Source organism: Ruditapes philippinarum, unplaced genomic scaffold (genome assembly GCF_026571515.1).
Source record: "Ruditapes philippinarum isolate M1 unplaced genomic scaffold, ASM2657151v2 ctg21_1_1_1_1, whole genome shotgun sequence".
Lineage (NCBI taxonomy): Eukaryota > Metazoa > Mollusca > Bivalvia > Venerida > Veneridae > Ruditapes > Ruditapes philippinarum.
In genome coordinates this window covers 82695-97720 of record NW_026857242.1, presented here as the reverse complement: position 1 = coordinate 97720, position 15026 = coordinate 82695, and the positions used below count along the sequence as shown (strand labels likewise).

Here is a 15026-nt window from a genome sequence, read left to right as displayed (position 1 = left end):
TAGACAGAAGATTTGACAGCTTAGCTGATTTATCACCGAGGACGCGTTAAGGTTAAGAGTCCAGCGCTGTTGTATTACATATATGGTATGTCCATGTGACCAAAATACCACTGTTCCGATGGGGAGTTAAATTACTATCGACATCATCGACAAAGCTGCCGATGTCCTGACTAGAGGGATTGGCCTTACAAAACAGGCATGGACGACGAAGAAAGTGTGATTGTGACAGCTTGAAAGGTAGGTCCTTAGTTGGCATAACAGCTTTTTTCAGGGCTACCTCCTTTTCATATTGTCAGAGGTTACTGTACATTAAGGTTCTCATTGGCCGTCGTACAGTGACCTTCTTTTGGCTCAAAATTCATATCTTTGGCTAATACTCCGTGAAAATTGCAAGGAATTAAATTGTTGCAAAGAATTAAATCATCGCCACTTTGGACTTCAAAATAACCTTTTAAGCGCATGACTATTGGCATATCCGGTGTCCGTACTCGACAGCGAAAGCTTAATCTAGTGCCTTATCGGGCGGATGGACCCTCATTAAGCATAGACTAAGCAACAGTAGATAGTCAGAAAGCTCTCGGAAGGTCAACGATTTTATCCAGGCGTCCGTTTGTGCTTTAAATCTAACTACATTAATAACAGAGCATCGTAATTGGTTCATGAACAAGTTTATTTCTCATTTATTGTTGTTTGATCACAAGTTACATCTCTCAAAATGTTAAAAATGTTGTATAAGAGAAAAACATTAAATATATGAAGAAATAACGAGAAATTATATGCAACAACAAAATGTATTATACCATAAAAATCAATCCACATTTTCATTTTCCGATTCTGCTCAAAAAGTATTTATCAATAATATTTCTGTAAGTGCTAAATGTGCATTAAGTAAAATGTAAAACAAACAAAAACTGAGCGAATTAAAATATTCTTTCTAAATATGATCAAATTAATATACAGTTTGTTGTACATAAAATACACTAAGAAACATGTTATCGTTTTGAAATAGAAAGTATGGGTAACGGCAACAATGAACAAAATAACTACACGAGAAATTTAATAAAATTTAAAACACAAATTAGAATATAATATGAAACATTCATCGTTGATATATTTTGTTGTTATTTTTGCACCTTCAAGCACAATGTATAGCTTTCACTACTAGAATGACAAGGGTTGGTTCAGGTATGTACCGAGTATATACCGATTTAAAAGGTATGATCGTATCGTTTACTTATATCTATCGATCCTAGCTCTAAACAAACATTGTTTCAATGTCATCACTAAACCATCTTCTACACCTCTATATTTGTATCAGTACTTTGAACAAGGCAATCGATGCTTGCACATGTTACTCGTTGGGTTTAATTAACGGACATTGCTCAAAGAACTAAGCATAAGCTTATGGCTAAGATATGACATTTATAAATAAATATGTGCATAAATATGAAATACTTTATCATTTCATAAAATTAATAAAAATAAAAAACTACGTAACAACATAACACTAAAAATATATTTTAAATCCGAATTGATATTTCTTAAAATAAGAAGAGAGGTAATTAAGTGTGCAATGATATGAAATACATTTAGAGTTATCATTCCTACTCTAACCCAAATAAAATATCACAGACATGGAAAAATATCACAAATTGCTTAATTGTCATGCTTTCATGTTATATATTTGTCTTAAGTCAATTAAATAAATACATTCAATTTAAATCTAAAACAAAATGTGAGTGAATGAATGACTAACAAAACATGAATTGTTAGCGGAAATTCGTAAATTCTATGTGACACAGTCAGGAATAGTTCAAGAGTTGAAAATCGCTTGTAGAAATGTATAAACAATTTAAAATCAACTCTTTAGCTGATTTCTTATTCAAAATATACATATTTTACAAAATGTAATTGTCCGCGTCAAATATATAAATTAGTGCAAGAAGACCATTTTCTGTTACTACTTTTATGACAGTTAACATATTTTAATCAAAATATCCTCACCAATGACAGAAGGTAATAAAGTTCCACCAAACAGAACTAAATCATAGATAAATTTACAAATATTAAGATGTTTTGAGTTAGATTTAATGAAAGATATTTTAAAACTCAAATTATTGAGTCCATTATACATTAACAATTTTTAACTAACATTTGTATATATTTGTTTTGTGTTTTCCTTTGCATAAACTCACATATTAGTATTACAACTGATCAATGTGATACGAAGATACGAATTTATTGTCCCTACACTTATCACAAAGAAATAGTAGCCTGTAATCTCATGATTCAATCATTGTCAAATGACTCATTTAGAATGCAATGTTCTACCCCTTCTTTGTAGACCCTGCTTTGACACTGCCGTTTGCTTGTTTGGTTTTATTGTCTTTTCCTTGCTTTGCGGTGTTTTGTGTCTGCTTTGCGGTGTTTTGTGTCTGCTTTGCGGTATTTTGTGTCTGCTTTGCGGTATTTTGTGTCTGCTTTGCTGTATTTTGTGTCTGCTTTGTGTTATTTTTGGCGTTATTTTGCGCGTTATTCTTTTGTTTCATATTCGATTGCTGCTTGGCTTGCTTAGTATTTTCATCTCGCATTGATGCGGTTGGTGTTTTCGGCTGATTGTCCCCTTTGTTGGACGCCTGTTGTCCTTTTCCGCCGGAGTTAGTTAACTTTTTGGGAGAAGTATCTTCACCCTTTGTGGCTTTGCCGTCTGGCTTGCCGACCATTTTTGATGCCTGAATATACAATTTATTTAGCCATTACATTAGCCATTACTTAAATAAATGTTTTACTTATAAAAAGTATATACATGTATAATATTTATACATAAATACAAACACTATACTAGTAGTATTCAATGAAAAATAAAAAAAATATATAAGAAATAAACAACAAAAAATGGATGCGTATAAATCTTAACATATAAAAGCCTTTTTAACGATACAAAGGGCATTTATGTTTGGACAATTTGAAGAGAAGAGTTTAAAATTTCACAGACAGCAATTTAAGCATCCAATATTTGTACTTTTGTTTATTGTTTAAAGTGTGAATCTATTAATATTGACACTTTAATTTTAGTCTAACACAGTATTTCAGACTGAAACTTTAATTTCCTTTGCTAACATTTTCATTTCGTCTATTGAAAATACATCTTCTTCTATTGTTTTATCTAAATGTTATAACTGGGAAAGGTATTCTTTTTGTGCCAAGTTATAATAAAAATTAAACATTCTTCAGCACGCAAGACTTGTTTTGATAATAAAGGATTTCCTTACCCATACATAAAATGCCGCTGCACCAGTACTGCCTACTCTGATCTCCTCCAAGCTGTACTGACCCAAGTAATTCCTCGCCCTTAAAGCTGTTGTTTTGTCTATCTTGTTGGGGTCTACTGTTTGAACCTCTCTTATCAAACTGTCTTTACCATAGCGACCCATCAAAGCTGTTATTTCAGTCCAGTCCTGAAGACAAAAATAATAAGACTATCAACAAAAAAGAACCGTATGGTTTAGGGAATCGGTCCATAATTGACAGTCTGTTATACCATAAATAATTATTTTTATAGTATTATAGTATTATGACAACAAACCATAAAATAATTATATGCAGATGTTGTTGGTAAGTGCACGTGTGAGATGTATGATCTGATAGCAAGTGTTCTAGAACAAATTATTATTATTTATAATATGAATATGTTCAAACTCTACCAACATTTGTTTCGAGAAATACTTTATGTAAATATTCAAAAGATACATTTATATTGGTTTTTTTTTTATCAATAATTGAAATACTTATGTACCCATTGTAGACTAATCCAATTTAAACACTTTATTTCTAATCCAGTTTTAGAACTTGGTCATTATTAGTTTTAATAAGACAAAATATATTACTTTTGTTGATGATATAGTATAGATAGTTCTGTATTATTCAATTTTGAACAACTCACATATATCTTTTATATTTTGTTAAATAATCTGTAAAAAAGTAGAATTTATTCTGTTTTGCAATATAGCATTGAAACTGAAACTGAACATGTTCTGTCGAACTGGAATCTTTATGTATACAGCATAGTTATTTTATAAATGGCACAGCGATTTTTTTTTTGTTAAACAAACACAAATAAACAATAATTTTAGTTTGAAAAAAATAACATAAAAAAACAAAGACAGAATTCTTCACTCAAGATTTGTCTAGAATATTATACTATATTGAGAGAAGGCATATGCAAGATTTTACACAGCAGAAAGAAAATATGTGGAACAGATATTGGGTAAAGTATAAACATAGAAGATCAGAATATAGTACAATGTGATAGTGATAGTATAACAAATAAACAGGTGAATATAATCAAGAACAAGAGTCAAATGTTTCACGTAAGCAAATTATAAAATTGCTGTCATAGCAAAGATAAAATAGAAGTTGAATATATATGTGTATATATGTGATAAAAGGAGTATAATTGTAAAATGATATAAATTTCATAAACATACCTTCTGTATTAGCATGACACAATTAAAAATAATAACAATGATAAAATCTATCAACAAGTAAACGTGTCATACTCGAAACATTACGTAAAATGTGAATGGATTCATTTGAATAACACAAACGTCTTCATTTTTTAAATAAAAGATACATACAGTGTTTACAACTTGCTTTCTATTAATTTAAAAAAAAAACGTAACTGGATTAAAAACTCTAGTATCGGGCCATCTAAACTACTTTATTTACATACATGTAATACAATTTGGCATAGACCTTCATTCATGGTATTTGAATGTCGTGGAAGTTCTTCTTAACATTTCGTAAATATACTCTCACAATTAGTGCATTAATAGGATAAAACAAACTTACCAGGAGGTGTTTTTCTGGATATCCAATTATCATATATGTAGCACACATTGTTTCATGTACACCGTTAGGAGGGTGGTGGTAACTACGAATCTCTGAAATAGTCGACTGATCAAGGTCACTTATATCATGCCGAAATCTGAAAATACAAATGGGAAAACACTAATATTATACATGTATGTAACAATTGTATCTAAACCCAGAACTTTAAATTCTGATTGTTATGAGTATGCAAGAGATATTATACACACATTTGAAGTTTAAATTAAATGTCTTTCTAGTAGTATATAGAGGATATTGGATGAGTGAAGGTGTAATACTAAATTTATTGAACGAGTTGAATACAATCATATTATACGAGCCTCTGGAGAATATAATATTGTTTAAATATTGTTTTATCCAACGAGCTCAATAAATTTAGTATTGACCTACGCGAATATGATATTCTATTTATCACACATGGCTTACGTGATAATAGACTATTGTAAAATTTATAAATATACAAAATGTTAGTTATCCACCAAATATTTGTACAGAATACTTCAACCATCATAAATCGTTAAAAGAATCAATAGTATTGCATGTTTTAGGGTATCAATTATTAATGTAGAACACTGTTTGAAATTTCATCCAGTCTATTTTGGAATCTGATGAACAATAGTCAATACCCATCTACTACAACAAGATTAGTAAAAATATGATAAAGATCTCATATAATTTTCTTATCAGTTCGTCATTTATTCAAAGAAAACAGCCAGTTTAACGCATTGAATCTCAATTTGAGAGTAAAGCAATGTCTAACAAGGAAAACAATCAAAATAAAATATACACATCTAGCTATATATTATGCAAATTATTCACATAAAATATCAGCAAATGATTAGCAAAAGCTAATTGATTACTATAAATGAAAAGTTCAATTGGAACTTTGAGCTATAAATGAAAGCTTGATGTTTTATCTTATTCTAATAATGTATTATATTCACTAAATTATTGTTTGATGAATCCTAATAAAAAGTTCCAAAGATATAGGAAATGACGTCAACTGAACTCATACATTTTCGCACATTATCAAATTTCTCTTGATACGTTCAGTGATACGCATCATTATTTCTGCATAGATTTATAAGCCATTATAGTTGTTGATAAATCTTGCGCTGTTGTTGCCCATAACTATTTTCAAATGTCAGACGACTTCAATGTCAAGCATACATGCATGAATTTGCAAAGCAATTTGACAATTGTAAACACACTAAACAGAAGCTTGATAGCTTGGTAGCTGTTGTAACACATCTGTTACTAAATTCAAAATTTTGCCATTTCATGTTTAGATATTGAATTCTGCTCAAGCCGGTGCTAGGGGACGTGAACGGTTGTTTGCACTTGACAGTACCGTCTAGGAACAGGTTTAATCAAACCAAGCCTGCAACATTTTCAATTTTGCCGTTTTGGGGCGTTCTTTGGAGAATCTTAGTTTCTCTATTCCATTATACTACATGTCTAAGACAAATTTGAAATTTTCTTTTATGTTGTATCTCTTGGTGACGACAGTACTATGTCACCAGTTTAGATACAAACCAAACTACACAGTCTTAAAATTTGACCAGTATCTAATTAGACAGTTTCTGTGTTAAGTATTAGAGTAAGAAAATCCCTGAAGACTGAAGAACAGGTCCAAATACTTGTATTACACCAGAGAACGTCCTCGCGCAAAATGTTAATGATTTGTTTTGCAGGAGTACGATCTAAAGAGGTAACACGTTTTATATAGACTCATGTATCATAATTTGTAATCTTGTTCACAAATGTAAAAAATATTTTTCTATGTATTAAATGTGTGCATTTTTTTCTATAAATAAGATCTGAAACCTGACTGTGTTACAAAACTGTCTACTATCTCTACTATTTACCTGTTTGGCTCGTCCGTTCTGTAAACATGTTTCATTTATTTGCTTTGACAAGTATCTTTAGTGATTTTAAAAGCATTGTCATATTCAATATGGCTTCATTATATCAGTTGCAAATACTACATATGAGCCGCGTCATGACAAAACCAACATAGTGCGTTTGCGATCAGCATGGATCCAGATCAGCCTACGCATCCGCGCAGTCTGATCAGGATACATGCTGTTCGGTATCAGTTTCTCTACTTGTAATAGGGTTGGTGAGCGAACAGCATGGATCCTGATCAGACTGCGCGGATGCGCAGGCTGGTCTGGATCCATGCTGGTCGCAAACGCATTATGTTAGTTTTGTCATGACGCGGCTTCATAATATCATATTCAAAGTGTGCCCAGAACATAGATTGTTCTATTTTGGATAGATATGGTGCTGTCGGGCAAACGGTATATCTACTTAAACTTAAGACATACATATTTCAACAATATTTTTATCTTTCAGATAAATCATACATGAGATTGTCATATGTTAACAATACATACATATCATTTTACAACCATTGCATTTTTAAATCTATTTAGAATATCAAAATCAGGTCAACATGTAGAATTTGTATATTCATATCTTTAAAGAATAGTTATTATTATAGGTATGCCAGATAAATAAATCTGAATATAAGTAAACAAATTGAATTAATTTTTTTCATGAAAGTAAAAGTAAGACCGTATAGTTGGACATACGTATCAAGTTCATTTTGATGTTTTTTCAGGTAATATGCCCTGTTAAGGTAGGCATTCAGTTGCCGTTTATATGGAGATGCCTCCACCCTCTGTATTGCTTTCTCTAACACAACCGGATGTCGCCTCATACATGCATCCCGGATCTCTGCAAGAAGTAAAACAAATAAATATAATAGATAATCAGTGCGTCTGACCTTTTATATGATTCTTCAGTTTCTCTAGAATTCCTACAAAAATGGGAAACAACATGTAATTTGTTTATCACTGAACTTAGATGGTTGTTCACCTATCTATCCTTTATGGTCATTTTCTTGCTTTAATGGTGAAATAAATGAAAGCCAACGGTATTGTTTTTTCTAAAACGTATTGCGCCGTGTAAAATTCAAATGTCTTTGTATTTATACCAAAGTTTTTACGTTAGGTTGTGCTGAGTTCTCACAGTTTATCACTTTACCCGTGACAAGCAATTGGAAGCGGTTTCTACAAGGCACACTGGTCCGATGCGTTCTGGTTGGTTACCACACGTTATTCACCACTTCATCCAGGTTGGATATGCTTTTCATGTTCTGTCAATGCCTCGGGAGAGCTTTGGAGAATGTGTGTGCCCTCGCTTTGGTATTAAATAAAACACCCGACCATATTAAGATACTTAAGACGGGTAAACATGTATTCCAACGAAGAAGACGATAGAACAGGAAACGCCTCTAGATCGCGTGGTGCTTTCCTGAGAAGAGAACATTCGGACTACTCTTTGTACTCAACTATCTTTGTTCATTCTTCCTCGCTTCCTTAGTGTTATTTAAAAATTTGACCTCAGTTTACAGAAACAGCTATTCAATATTCGACACACATCTAAAATAATACTTTACAGCTTGGTGTGGCTCTTTACACACCTTACTGGAACCGACGCCAATCGTGTTACTACACATTTTATGTTTGCCTATTTCAAACGTTCGTGTTTTATACCGTTGTCTTCAACCTATTACGATTCGCACTGTGGCTACTGTGACAATTTTCTGACAGTGTGAAAAGCTGACTCGGCATCCCCGGCAATTATTTCTGTCACGTTTTGGTATCTCACCTCTGTGTTGTCTTACGTACATCCCTTTTTCTCCACGGTGATCTTAACTGTGCTTGCAAAGGCCACCGGACTCGCCATAGGCTTCCAGGCATTAAAGATGTGTAAATGAATATTTAACAGAAATTTGTTAAAATTACCTTTTCTAACTTGAAGAAAGTCTAGTCTCTGTTCAGCTTCGGTGTAGTCTCCCCCGTCTTCCATGTGATTATTATCAAATATTTCCATACATTTCTGTAATTCATCTATATCATTACCTGCCGCAGCATGACGCAGATTCTCCCTAATACGTTTCTGAAATATACAAAATTAAGTTGCAGATAATCGTAAACGACCGTAACTGTCCGGTTAGTTCGATAGGTAGAGCGTTGGTCCTTCGGATCGGGCGACCCTAGTTTGATTCCCGGACGGCGCAGAGCACTTTCGTTGTGATTGATAATGAAATCATTTCTACGGATATTTACACTGTACCTCTGCAGAATTTATCAGTGAAGGCAACTAGTACTGGTAAACTTCTTAACAGCCAGCCCAGGAACGATGCGGTGCCTTTATCCGTAGTGAAAATTACGAACAACACCACCATCGTTAACGATCAGATACATGCACATGTGTGCACATTCAAATCTGTTGCTGAATAAATATGGAACTGTCCTTTTTAACTTATTGTCTTGATGAAAACTTAGATAAAGGCCGCATTTACTTTTTACCGCTTCCATTAAAAATAATTACAAAGTTTTATTTTGTTAAGGTTCTAGTGTTTACCTTATAACCCTTCTCATTTACGGGCTGTTTGTTTTTGTTCCCCTTTCCTTTTCCTTGATTGTTTCCTTTGCCACCCTTTAAAATAATTCAAAAGAATATTTCATTAGAAAAGTAAACATATTATGAAAATAATTCACCAAGGAAATATGTGTAATACAATCCATTTGCTTAATACATACATACTCCAGATCAGAGACAAAATTGACTAATAAATATAAATGGATAAAGAAATGTATGGAAATATGTTTTTGCATTCCTTTTAAAATAATATACGTAAAACATCACAATTTTCTTTTACTACATTGTCTACATTTATGAGTGTATATAATATAATATAATATCTATTAGTATTTTAGTCATGATTTATATGATAATCCGGTACTATTTTACAGATTAAGGTTTAAGTTTAGAACTGCATGCTAAATATATCGGCTATACCTATTGGAACTTCTCTGTGGTTACCATATTTAGTGCTACTTGTGTATATTAGACAGAAATGTTTGCACTAATCGTTCACAAAAAGTGATAATCAAAAAGGGAAGACAAAGTTCCATTCACGTCCTGGTTAGGTTGACGGTCGTAAAAGTTAAATTCTTTAGAATTTTAATATCTAAGTGCATGCCATACATCAATCGGTACTTGTGAAGCAAATGAAAGCAGGGTATTAAGAAGTATTATGCAAAGTGACTAGAGATAAGAAAAAATGGTGACTTTTAAAATAAGTTTGTTTACTAACTTTTTTGTGGACCCTTGTTTTATGTATCTGCATTTTTGCTGTATTTTAAGATAAACGAATACAGACCGACCAGCATGCAAAGGTGTCTAACCACTTAAACATGAGTCAACTGTACATAAAATACCCGTGCATTATTATAACTTTTAGTTTGTAATGAAGGGAAAACAAAAATATGAACTCGAAGCAAGTATAGTAGTAAAAGTGGTATTAATACATAAAGTAGGGCTAACATATTATTATATATTAAGAAACTCAAAAGTATGTCGGCAGTAAATCTAACGTTGGAGAATGACATAATGGCTTTGTAGAGCATTTTCCTTTAACATAAAATAATAATAATCCTACAATTCCTAAACTGTTGTAATGTTTAGGCCATTAAAGTAAACAGATTTAAATAGTATACGTTAAATGTTATACGAACAACACTCAAAAGGTGCCAAATGTACTGTATATGCGAAGAATGGTCGAAAAGCGTGAAGTTCACTGCGTAGAAATATTCGCAAAAAGGCAATTTAATAGGTGTCAACAATGGGATTTATAACATTTGCTATGTTTCTTTTACCAGTGCTGAATAAGTGAATGCATATATTCAAACTAATAAGCAAATGATGATACAGGTTATAGATACGAAAACAAGAAATAAGCGTTGTGACAATTATTTATTAGTGGTATTGGCTATATATATTATACCTGATTGTTCCTTCCTTTTTTGTTGTCCTTAAACACATGTCAAAAAAAATAAATGTAACTTATTTTCAACATTCAATCATTATCAAATTCAAATTGAGCCTACAACTTATCCCAGTTATAAACATTTAGGATGAAATAAGGGGAATGGAAACCCTTATTTTCAAATATATTTCAGTATTTACTATTTAAAGATCTAAAATGTGGAAAATTACGGAATTATAAACATCATATTAACAAACACACTGTAACCTACATTATCAAATAGTTTTTGTATCTTCTTTACAGGAATCAATTACTTAGGACAAGATAATTACCTTGGTGTTTCTCCCTCCTCTGGGAGTCGTTCCTGCGGTCTTAGATCCTCCGCAACCCATTTGTCTGTCTTCACAGTTTCTTTCTGACGTAGATTTTCCTTGTCAAGCACGATGACTAAATTGACTATATCATGGTTATTGGTAATGATTTCTTATGTAATAACTGAAATATATATAAAACATATATTATAACATTTGAGTATAGTTCACGTGAAGACGGTTTGTCCCATTCCTTCAGAACTGTACCATAGAAATAATTTAACTTTTAAATGACCCGTACATTGTATTAGTTTAAAGTCACTTTTCAGCCAATAAACGATGAATTGCACGTTTTAGCCATTTTAGAATTCATAAAACGGTGCACTGTTTTATATTCAATTTGCTAAAGAATTTAAAAAAAATATTGTTTTATGACATGACGTTTCCGAGAACGTAGTATATAATCATTTTCATTAACTAGTTCACTTGAAGGAATTCATATAAACGTTCAATGAAATCGATATAAATTTATTGTAAACTAAATTTTATTAAAGATAGATAAATGAAAGTCAGTTAAATCAGTAAACTTCCTATGGGGGTTGTTTATCCGACCTTACTTGAAGTGGTGCTTTAAAATGTATTCATGTAATACAATTGTTAACTGATTTACTCGTACAGATGCTCCTTGTATACTTGGTTCCTAATTTTCTATATCATATGAAAGTATGCCAATCCTATATGGATATAAAGATATTCAGGAGATTCTTTTCTGATAAATGTTTGTATACATTACATATAAACAGCAATAAATGTTATGACAATATCATTTGCGGTTTTTTTCTTATTCTGTCTATTAGTACGTTTCCCCTGTCTCTTGTTTGTTTGTACTATAAATTTTTTTACAGTATCTCGTAATTATCTTGGTATTCAGTTAATTGAATAGTGTTTTACTTCACGTTTTTTTCTTCATTGAAGCGTATATGATAGATTATGTCCATTATTTTCTCTTGTTGTAATTAAGAACCCGCTAGGCCAACATCCAGTAATATTCTCATATCATCCTTTTATAGCAAATTATAAACGACTAAAATATAACCTTAACACACAAGACGGAGTTTTCATTCACTACTTTCTTTTCTGAAATGACTTAAAAAAATATTTAATTAGCTCAAATAATAAATAAAAGTTAGACTTACGCACTGACAATTATTTTGATATTCGTTTCATTTTATAAGAAATAGTTATAAGCGGCCGTACCTATACACGAATAACATAAATAACATTAATATTTTTCTCAAACATTTAACGTGATTTCTTTAGTAGTGAAGATGTTTATACATTTAAATATATTTCTTTTATTTACTCTATTGATATTGGATCAATCATATTGGATGTATTCTCTATATCAATCTAAATCTCATTTGTGATTCACTTTATATTCATGAAAGGCGATCAATGTATCTTAAATAACGTCATTTCTCCAATTTTGAATAGTTCTTTTCAACGTGCAAAAGGTTGGTTTAACAACAACAGTATAGAATTGTAATTTCTTCAACACATAATAAAACATGCTGTTGAAAATGTGCTCTCATTGAATACAGGACGGCATTCAGGGGGACATTAATTTGATTTACATTGTATTCATGAGTGTTTTGATTTTGCTTAAATGTGTAAACAAATCAATTTCCACTACAATTGACTTCAAACAATAGCTATGGTTTGAGATAAAAGGGACCATGTTAAATGTTGAACACAGCTATGTAAATAATAATATTGCTACTACCGTAACGTGTCAACAAAACATATAGATTAGGTATTGATTGACTTAATTTTTAACTATTTTCATCAATATGTACTGATTTAAACCAAACTCCTACTTAAACTAATATGTATACCCTTATTTTCATAGAATGAAAACCAATTAAAATCAATTTTTCGTAAGATATGTATAATCAGTGAATATTAAAAATGTTCCAAATTAAACCACCAAAATCAGTAGTATTGGAAGATTATTTACAATAAATACATTTTTGTTTTAATAATTTCCAAAATCTGGTCCAAAAAAAAAAGAACATTAAATTTTAGGTATTTCTAGGTTCAAACACGTCAACACATTATCGAATGTTTTCTTGATCTGCATTTTATGAAATACATGTATCCATGTGCACAGAACTGCCTAACACAGTCAATTCTGTTGTAAAAAGAACTACATGTATTTGTATTATGAATTTTTAAATGACATCTATGTCAGTGTATGAAAATTATCCTATTGAAAGAGCGCATGTAGTCTTCATTTTGTTCCCAATGATGCACTTAATGTACAAGTTTGTGCAGTTGATAACTTTTACTATAGTTGACTTCTATTAATTTAGAACGATAAGACCTGATACACATATATCCTATCCAGTGATTCGAGTTTTAAGAAGTTTTATACAAAATGTAGTAAAACAGACTTCGAGCCTCAAGTTATTGTTATACTCCCATCGATATCCTAGTCACTAGACACACATACGAATCATACAAATTTACTGATTCAAATAACACAAAACAAGTGCTCTATAGTGTCATAACCGTATAAATATATTTCTCAGTAAGTTAACAAATAAATTGTTCAACACTGATATATGAAAAAGAAATGAAATAAAAACATAGATCATGGTGGTTTGATTTTCCGTCTGTTTGTTTAAATACGCAGCATAAAATATCAATGTCTCGTAGTAAGAACCCCGCCCGCCCTGCCCGAAAATCAAATAGAAATCTCATTAAACTTTAAGTTTATATCCACTGAAGTTAATCAATGTATTTTTCAGTGCAAAACTAAGTAGTGCTTCTAAGTCGGTATTATTTATTTTAATGAAAAACGAAAGTATATACATGCATGAGTGGCGCGTGCTGTTATCGCAAGTTCATGTATTTCGGTAATGTATAAAAGATTGTCCGTCAATATATTAGAAGTATGAAGTGAATATAAAGAAACATAATACTTACGTATATATGTTAATCAGTAAGTATAAAATATATCCCTTCTTGCACACTCACATATATATGCTATGTTAAGTAACGCTCTAATAATCATATAACTTTCGTAATAATATAGTTTTGATGTTAATGCCCTATTCTAAACATATAAAAAAAATAGTGAACATATTACATTTTTTCTTGATAAATAACAAAAAGAGTACACAGTGAAAATCAGTATCAACAAAATTTTACCTTGTTAAATATAATCAATGTTTTCTTGTATAGACTATATGATATAGTATTTATTGGCCCTATTTACCCTCCAGTGATAAGATTCCTATATTTCTAAAGCGTTATTTTCTCCCCGTATCACTGGCAAACATAGCATAACTTTTCCCTTCGCAACGCGATACACCTATGTAAAGTCATTCAACAGAACATATTTTTCTGATTTATAAACGATATGCGATATTCAAGTTTCAAAAATAAAACAGAAAAATGTTTATCATGCTCAATGCATTTGTAAAATAACACACACACAAAACGTCACTGGTACTCTTTGACTTTAAAAAAGTCTCTTACAAAAGGGTTGTTGAAGCGACACTGGAGTTAAAGAAAGTTGCCAAAAGAACATTCAATGAACAACTCACGGAGCGTGTAATCTTTATATATTGATATAACCGCGTGGTTGGTGCTAAATTAAACACATCCAAATATCTCCATCAACTAAATCACATTATATTGATTTTAATAGGTTTTGCTATTCATTTACAGAGAAGGAAAAATCAATTAGTTGCACTTCATATCAAACATTGAATTGAAATGAATTTAATGGAGACAAACAGTTGGGTTTAGCATTTTACACTCTAATTTTAATGTTAATTGCTCAAATATCCGACCAAGTATTTACATTATGATAAAATATAAATTACATTTTAAAAAATGTTTGTTAAGTTCACCATATTGCGCTACGACTTATAAAAATAATATATTCCTCAATCTGCACAAAATTAAATAAA

At 31.2% G+C, this 15026-nt stretch overlaps 1 protein-coding gene across 4 annotated transcripts; it reads right to left on the bottom strand.

The window, feature by feature from the left end:
* Nucleotides 1–1121: 1121 nt before the first annotated feature.
* LOC132749161 (uncharacterized) lies at nt 1122–14528 on the bottom strand. 4 transcript variants are annotated; one of them, XM_060738858.1, is made up of 10 exons: nt 14260–14528; nt 11068–11230; nt 10754–10780; nt 9328–9402; nt 8706–8859; nt 7488–7632; nt 6759–6776; nt 4852–4987; nt 3273–3458; nt 1122–2732 (listed from the first exon to the last, which is right to left on the bottom strand). In XM_060738858.1, the coding sequence occupies exons 2-10, from the start codon at nt 11125–11127 to the stop codon at nt 2328–2330; spliced, it is 1206 nt and encodes a 401-aa protein (XP_060594841.1). In that variant the 5' UTR covers nt 11128–11230; nt 14260–14528; the 3' UTR covers nt 1122–2327. The 4 variants fall into 4 exon arrangements, with proteins under 4 accessions (XP_060594841.1, XP_060594842.1, XP_060594844.1 ...); XM_060738859.1 differs by lacking the exon at nt 14260–14528 and adding an exon at nt 14035–14248; XM_060738861.1 differs by lacking the exon at nt 10754–10780 and having other exon boundaries at nt 14260–14526.
* Between the last annotated feature and the right edge of the window lie 498 nt (nt 14529–15026).